Here is an 8,599-nt window from a genome sequence, read left to right on the forward strand (position 1 = left end):
ACACACGCACAAACACACTCTCTCTCTCTCTCTTGCCATCTCGCCCTCTCTCTTAGTCCACCTAAAGCATCTTAGTCCCACTCTCTCGCACCCTCTCTCTCTCTCTTGACCTCTCGCCCCCTCTATCTAGCCCAGTTTCACTCCCGCCTCTCTCTCTCTCACCCTATCGCAGCCTCCCTCTGCCCTTCTCTCACTGTCTCTCTCTGCCCTTCTCTCTCTCTCCCTCTCTCTCTCACATACCGTCCCTCTCAAGCTGACAGGGCCGGCGGCCATCGGGTGAGGCAGGGAGTGATGGAGGGAGGACGGGACGGAGGACTTACCCGGTGAGGACGACCACAAAGTCCATGACGTTCCAGCCGTTCCTCAGGTACGAGCCTTTGTGGAAAGCGAAGCCCAGGGCGATGATCTTGATGCCCGCCTCGAAGCAGAATATTCCTATAAAGTAGGGCTCTGTGTGGTCCTGCATGGGGGAAAGGGGTGGGGGGTGATTGACAGGGAGGGGGGGGATAGAAGAGGGAGGGGAGAAAGAGAGGACGTGGAAGAGCGAGAGTGGGGGAGGAGTGAGAGAAGAGAGTGGAGAGAGAGAGAGGGAGAAAGAGAGAGAGTGGAGGAGAGATGGGTGGAGGGAGAGAGCGGAGAGTGAGGAGAGAGGGGGAGGAGAAGGAGGGAGATCTTTTTGTTAAATATTAGAGCATGGCTAATGAAGTGAACACTCCAACAGAGAGAAAGAGAATAAGCCAGAGAGAGAAAGAGGTCTCCTATTTAATTCCTGAGTAAGATGACCAGGACTAATGACTTGATGGGGGCTTCTTTGTGCTTGAGGGCAAAAAATATAGTATACATCATATCAGATTATTCTATATGATGAAGTCTTCTAATATGCCCTGAATTTGCCGTATGGGATTCATACAGTTCTCTCTCTCTCTCTCTATAGATCGAGAAGGTGGTGTGTGTGCGGTGTGTGTGCAGTGTGTAAGTGCCTGTGTAATTGCGTGCATGTGTGTGCCACTACTACAAATACATTATTTCCCCCACGCCCCTGTAACCCAGTGTGATGACAGGCCCGAGAACCACTACAGCCACGTTGACAGCCACAGTGACAACCACGGTGACAACCTCGTCACCAGCCCCACCAAAGCCAATCTCTAACACCAACGTCCACCTGGCCCAGACACGTTTAGATGGAGGATGATCCCACATAATCCACAGAGGTTTTAGAGCAATGATGGACATCTGATGGGTGCCTTCAGCAGCTTGAAGACCAGGTAATGCTTGGATTCATGCTGCTGAAGGCCCAAATGATAGGGCCCATGTGATGCTTTTACGTCTAATCTTTGCGGAGGTAGGTTGTGGCCCAATCCCATTTCTACCCCCTACCCCTTCCCCTTACCCCTTCAAAACAAGGGGGAGGGGGAAGGGGAAGGGGTAAGGGGTAGAAATGGGATTGGGCCTGTGAGTCTGTACGTCCACGCCATAGCCCACATAGCCCCCCGCCATAGCGAACCATGTTAAGCTTTCAGTGTTGGAATTTCCGATGTACTCCTATGGAGTTGAGCTTTGAAGCCCAACCCAGCATCGACACGGCTCTGGGTGCAACAGACGGCTTGGATTCTCCACTGTGTTCAAACAGATTATAGCTTTGTTTGACATTCCAATACCAACAGCAAAGGCTTTTCTTCACTTTGCAAAGTCAAATACATGTTTAAGGATTCACAGCACCGAACTCTCGTCTGTTACTTTTCTATACTTTACGTGTTACCTCTCCGAAAGCGACATGGGTGATTGCATGACACATGATCCTCACATAATAAGAAAACACCTGACGCCGCTGAATCGTGGACACGGAGGCATCAATGCAAGCAGTGGAGTAGAGACCCACGGCATCTCATTGGCTGCATTCTGACATTGAAGTACAGTTTGGCCTCAAGTCAGCGTCTGAGGGTGTTGGAAGCATGGACGTATGGAGAATAATAACCAGGCCTTCAGCAGAGCACACGATCTACGTGCACTAGGGTCCTAGACAAAAACAATCAAGAGGTGTTGCGTAATAATTTAGCTGGAAGGGGGTTAGGAATTGGATAGACGAATGCTGTTATAGGCGGCAGTGGAAGTGTGTTAGCATCTATTATGCATACATCTAAAATGGTTGTGAGGAATATAGATGCTTTGTGTACCAAGCGGCGTTAAGGCCCGGGCGCTAAAGACCTGCCATGGATCTGAGATCCTTTAAGGGGTCTGAGCCGGCCGCGTACTTTAGAGACTTAACGGCGGCAGCGTTGTTTATGCAGGATCATAAATAATAGCAGGATGCGGCTCTCTAATTAAAAGAGCACTCGTCGTGTTAATCTGCGAGACGGGGAGGAAGAAGGAGAGAGAGAGAGAGAGTAAAGTAGTCGTGTTCTAATGAACCACACACTCTCTGATGCCAGATAAGTAGCACACTTTGTTTTCTATCCTTGGGTGGAAAAAGAAGATCCGCTCATCTGCCGAGCTTGCTTGGAGAATGACGGAGATCACAGGGACTTGTCAGACACGAGGAGGGGATGTTCTGGGGGCATCCGTGGCATACTGGTTAAGGAGTTGGACTGGTAACCGGAAGGTGGCCAGTTCGAATCCCGAACCTCCACGGATGAGGTGCCCTTGAGCAAGGCACCTGAAACCCCCCTGCTCCCCGGGCGCTGCACCGTGGCGGCCCACTGCTCCGGGAGTGCCGGTGTGCCCCCATGTGTGCAACTGCATGTGTGTACCTGCGTGTGCACCTGTATTTGTGTACCCCACGTGTGTGGACCTCTGTATGTGTATGTGTTCACCGGCTACCCGGATGGGTCAAATGCAGAGAAAGAATTTCCCCCTAAAAAGGGATGAATAAAGGACTTGTCCTTACTTACTTCTCCATCGGTGGAACGCAACTATGATTCTGTTTCTAAACAAGTGTCTGTTTGGTGTGGCGTGCAGCAAAGCACTTTTATCTATTTAATTAATTTAGCAGATGTTTTAGAGAGAGATTGGCCTAGACGCGACCTTAACGCGGCCTTAACACGGCCTAAACACGGCCTAAACACGGCTTACCATTAAGAATTAACAAATGGATCTGAGATGTCAGTCCAGTGTTTCTGTAACTCAAAGGCCCCCGATTGACCACAAGGTGTGATGTGTATTAGCCATTACAAGCTATTTCAAAATCAACACATTTGTCCCACTTTTAAAGGCATTCTATTGATACCCAAGGTGTGATGCTTAAGAGCAATAACAAGCCATTTATCAACCCAATTGGGACATCACAAATGGGATTGTCCAGTCCCATCAGATGCACGATAGATAGATCAGCATATACAAGTGGATACTGTTCACTTGGCAGTCTTGACTGATAGATGGATTAATTCATCAATAGAATGTGATCCATCCATTTTACAACTGTCTGGACACTCCCATTTGTGATGTCACTACTACGGGATTGATAGACAAGATGGACACTCACCAGCCGTTCGGACATGGGCGTCTTGTCGTTGACGGGCAGGTGTTGCTCCAGGGCGAGGACGATGCAGTTGGCGATGATGGTGGAGAGGATCATGTACTCGAAGGGAGTGGGAGGGAGTGCAGTTAAGGGAAACACAATGCTCTTCTCAGTTCCATCAACAGTCATCGGTCATGTAGATTATAAACACTGTGGTCAGGGAATAATAGCGGGCCGTGGTGCTTTTTGATGATGTGTTGATTTTTCTGTTGCTTCTTAATTCAATTGCTCTGTTTTCTAGTATCTCAATAAAGAGAAACTATTTTATATGATCTTATCTAAGAAAATAACAATCAAATAACTTGAAAACATAAATGGGAAATATCTAATCAATATTCAAAGTTTGGGAATTCCAGGAATTGGAGAAAAGAAATCGTGCCTAAAATTGTTCTCGGGATAATACCCCTATTTAGAAACCACTATAACATTAGACTGGTCTGACTATATATATATTTAATATTGATATTTCGGCATACTTGCACAAAACACATTGGCCCGTGCCCCAGGGCAAGCTCAAAACATTTGAGGGTAATCCAAATATTGGACACCTGATCTTTCCAGGGCTGGCCCACTTAATCTCTTTCCAAACGTTCGGAAATCGGGAAATCCATTTTTTTCACGCTAATTTCCCACTGGTAATGCAAGACAAACGTTTGCAAAGTATAAGTGAAAAGGGAATTGGGAGACCTTAGGGCCGTTAAGAGGAGACAAACACTCTGTATCAGCGTCATACAACAAGCACAGCTCTGGTTTGAATAAACAATCTAAGTAGACTGTAGCCTATGTGATAAGAGCAGTTGCTGTCCTAATTGTGAGTCCCTGAATAGAGGAGGAAGAACAGATCAACGCAAGAAGGCCACGGATAGACAAAAAATGTATAGGCGTTTCTTTTTTCATTTGATGGGTGAACGCTCTTGCAACTATCACACACACACACACACACACACACACACACACACACACACACACACACACACACACACACACACACACACACACACACACACACACACACACACACACACACACACACACACACACACACAAAATCCAGCTGTCTGCTTTCGTTTGTCATGCGCCCTCTCTGCTCCAAAGCCTCGGCTCGCGCGGACGCGTGGGCGCGTTCAGCACCGCGGACAGCAGTACGAGGCGTTCTAGCGACGTCCGAGCAACGGTCCCAACTCGACGGAGGCTTATATAAATAAGAATTTCTTTTTTAAATCTGTTAGCACGACTAAACGCTTGTTAAATAAAAAATACCCTGCGTACCTCGTCCATCTATGCGAGGTTGATCATGGGCGCTAGTCACGAAACTATGTAGGCTATTCATCTCAAAATATTGAATTAGGTTACGTACGGTTAGCCAATTCATCATCATCACATCGCTAACCAAACGACGTAAGTTAGGAGCGTCGTTACCTATTCGGGCAGACAGTTACGATGTTGTATCAGGCTTAAGTTGTGCGAAAGTCTTCCTATGCAACGATTTAACACACAGGCGAAGCCAGCTCCGATGTGGTGGGCTTTAAGGTGAACAAGGCTGCGACACAAGACAGAAACAAAGAGGCTATACTAAAGCCGATACAAGAGGAGCTAACTTTGCTCGACGCCCAGATACGAAGCGACAGGTGCGTTGAGTGGCAAGCGGAAAGCGGTGCTCTACAAGCGGCCATTCAACCGAGTCTGAAGAGGAGTTGTTGAAAACATCTAACTACAACTCAGCGGAGGCTATAGACGAGTTGTCTCTTCTATACATCTCAGTAAAACCCCTGTGTTGGTCTGCTTAGACGCTCATGTTGACACACGCCACAATCAACACTTCTGTCCAAGCTCGAAGCGACATACAAACACGTTTGACACCACTTCGGTTCACTCTTGAACCGAGTCAAGGGTGATATTAAGGATATGGCCACTCGGTGATTCGTTTTGCATACTTCCGAATGAGGTTGTCCTCGCGGAAGATGAACAGGGAGCGGTTGACGGTGAAGCAGTTTTGTTTGACAGGGTTGGGGTTGTATATGGCCATTGTCCTGGCTCGTTGAGCCATCGACTGCTTGTACATCCTCTGGCCCCCTGGAGCACCGCCACCCCGGGCACCCCCTCTCCCGCCGCCCGGTCCACCTCTGCCTCCGCCTCCACCACCTCCTCCATAGCGGCTGGGGAGATCTTCTGAGAAGCGAGCCATTCTGGGAACGCACAGATCCAACAAGGAGAATCCAAACGTGTGTCAATGCAAATGGAGGGGAGAAGCATCACAACCAGCACGCCGGTCCAAACCACAGCCAGAGCATTGGTGATTATTACGAACAGGCTGGTTGAGGAAATCAAACAAAATCTGCTTCAATGGAAATCTTTTTCTGTTGTTCCTCCCCATTCACCCATCTTCCATGGAATCGAGGTAATTAAAAAACAAAGAAAAGTAGCCTAAGTTTGCCCTTGAACGCAAAATCTTGAGGGGAGCGATTTGAGTCGATGGAGGAGACTACTGAAGATTCATTTCAGATCTCAGCCAGATCCATCTCAAGTCCGGATCGGGGTGTGATCGCGCTGAAGGAAACCCATCGCTTCTGTCTAAAGATGACAGAACCATGCCAGCATGCAAAACACCAGTTGAAAGTCCCACGAAACGCTCCGTTCTTGATGTCGTGGAACAAAAAAACAGTCTTTTTTTTCTTCCTCCCTCAGCTTGACAGCAAAAAAAAATATCTCTAAGAAAGCAATCGAGCAGGAGACATGGTCCTCTGGTTTCTGCTCGGTCGCTCTCAGTATGGGGGCTGCTCTGCGACCCTCCTAGACTAGAATGAGCGCATGTGACCAGAATGGGCCAATCGGTGACGCGAGCGCACAAACACTCGCTAACTCTCCAGTGAATGTGCGAGAAACCGGTGTTTTATAAGACACACAACGTTTGATGATACTAGAACTGGTTGCAAATTACAAATAAAAACAATAGACTTCCACGGCAGGTAGGCTATTTTGCCTACAGCACGATGTGAGCAGTGGCCTATGTATAATGTTGGTGTTCTCAGGGAGGATTTGTTCCATGATGATTACGCTTTTATGAACGTCCCTTAATAGCATGTTTCCCACTATAATTGTTATCTCCCATTAGGAGGCAGGGCCTATCTTTCTCAAGGGAACACAAAACGTATTATATGACGACAGAGACTGCGCAGTCTACATCATAATGCTTGATCAAATTAGCTATTAAATTAACTCCAAAACATATTCCTCGTGAATATGAAAATAGTCGAATGTTAAGTGACGTCTTTATGTGTTGAATATCGTTTAGTAGGCTAGGCAATTCAGAGGAAGGCTATATCCACAGGCAGGGACGTGCACAGGAATTTTGAGGGGCAGTTGCTCTGACCTGAAAAAAGCCCCCCCCCCCCCCCCCCCCCCCCCCCCCCCCCCAAAAAAAATAAAATAAACTGACAGGCTATATGAAGGACTGAGAATAAAAGGGTCTTTATTAATATATTAATACAAATAAGTAAAACACTGAAATAACTACTACTAACGATCATGCAGAAAAACATGACTTGAAGAAGAAGAACATAACATGAACACAAACATAATTAAACAACATCCTATCAAGTCACTGATAAGTTTCTCCAAATTGACATATTAAAAATGCAAAGCTTCAAAAGAGAAGCCTTCAGAACCTCTTCTTTGTCGATTGGTATGTCCTTCTCTATGGACAGCAGGAGGAGGTCAGACAGCCGCTCTTGACCACACTGATTTCGGATTTCGGACAGGGTGTGCTCCTCTTTGCTGCCTCCTTTAGTTGTCTCTCTCTCTCCTGAATCCTCCTCTTTTTACTGGGCATTTCGGCTTCACTTAACAATAACAAACAATACCCAAAATAGTGATAAGATTTAGGCATGAACCATTTTGAATGAAAGAATTCATGTGATGCATTACTTCCATCTTTTATTCTTCTTGTTAAAACGAAATGTTAGAAACTAACTATCAGCAGACATGTAGCTTAGTTTGCCCACCAACAAATGTGTAGACTATGTGATAACGGGTCTGCAAGCTAGCTAACTGTCTGATTATTTAGGCTGAACGTTACGTGGCAAACTGAGCCTGGATTTATGAAGATTGTAATTCATTTCATAAAACGTGACGATGATTGTTTGTTTGTTATACATCTCAAATGCACCTTTTCCGACAACATCAAGGCAGTCGTCTCACAGGTGCCGGTGTTCCGGTTGCGTGCAGCGCTGCAGCTACGTAAAGCAGCTTTCACACGCCGCGCGGCAACTCGCCGCCTCCATTCATTTCAATGAGGGAAGGGCGGCAGAGGGGAGGCGGCAAAAGCGGCTGTTGCCGCGCGGCAGAGTTTGCCCTCCCCCTACTGACTTTCACTCTCAGTGCCCGAACGGAATTGAATGAGGCTACGCTTACTTTATGAAATGTTTCGAGTGGCGATTTTTTTTATCTAGGCCTACATGAAATTCTGCATCCATTAAATGATTTTTTTTTTTTTTTTTTTTTTTTTTTTTTCTCGGAAGGGCAACCTGAGTCGAGGAGGGCATATGGGCAGTTGCCCAAGCAACCTGAGCAACCCCCCTGTGCACGTCCCTGTCCACAGGTCTGGATCATCATGAAATGGATTTTTGATCTGGGATTTTGATCGGATCAGGCTGCTTGTTGCCAAGGAAATATAGATGATCTATTCTACGGAGTCCTTCACTCCGACTCGAACAAGAACCAATCTGTTGGCGGCTTCTGTGTAGTTCAATGAAAAAAACATGGTGTTTTACCGGGGGCCTACGTTATTGTTTATTCTTTTAATCTCTTTGTATCAGGTCATATTATGTTCTGGGGCATATTTGGCCAACTTTTGTTGCGTTTTTCCCCATTTATTTTGAAATGTATCGTCGTTGTGGTATTTACCGTGTGGTTTTACAGTAGCCTACAGGGAAGGCAGGAGCCCTAATGTTGGACAAAGTATCCTCGAAAAATCAAAAAGCAGTGAACTCACTTGGTTGACCACGGCGTGCTGTTGAGTGCCTCATGTCTCTCGACCATGACACGCACGCCATGCCCTCGCGCCGGCCTGGACGTCTCGCCCAGCTG

The 8,599-nt window shown here is 46.8% G+C and overlaps 1 protein-coding gene across 1 annotated transcript in view; it reads right to left on the reverse strand.

Moving 5' to 3' along the window:
* cacna1bb (calcium channel, voltage-dependent, N type, alpha 1B subunit, b) overlaps positions 1-6,531 on the reverse strand; it is a 114,304-nt gene extending 107,773 nt beyond the window's left edge. Inside the window, exons 1-3 of the mRNA XM_060037966.1 lie at positions 5,422-6,531; positions 3,479-3,584; positions 321-460 (exon numbers count right to left, since the gene is read on the reverse strand). Of these exons, the coding sequence (XP_059893949.1) occupies positions 321-460; positions 3,479-3,584; positions 5,422-5,699 (524 nt within the window). The 5' untranslated portion in view covers positions 5,700-6,531. The remainder of the gene's footprint in view (positions 1-320; positions 461-3,478; positions 3,585-5,421) is intronic.
* Between the last annotated feature and the right edge of the window lie 2,068 nt (positions 6,532-8,599).

The sequence above is a fragment of the Gadus macrocephalus genome, chromosome 19, assembly GCF_031168955.1.
Source record: "Gadus macrocephalus chromosome 19, ASM3116895v1".
In the NCBI taxonomy this organism is placed as follows: Eukaryota; Metazoa; Chordata; class Actinopteri; order Gadiformes; family Gadidae; genus Gadus; species Gadus macrocephalus.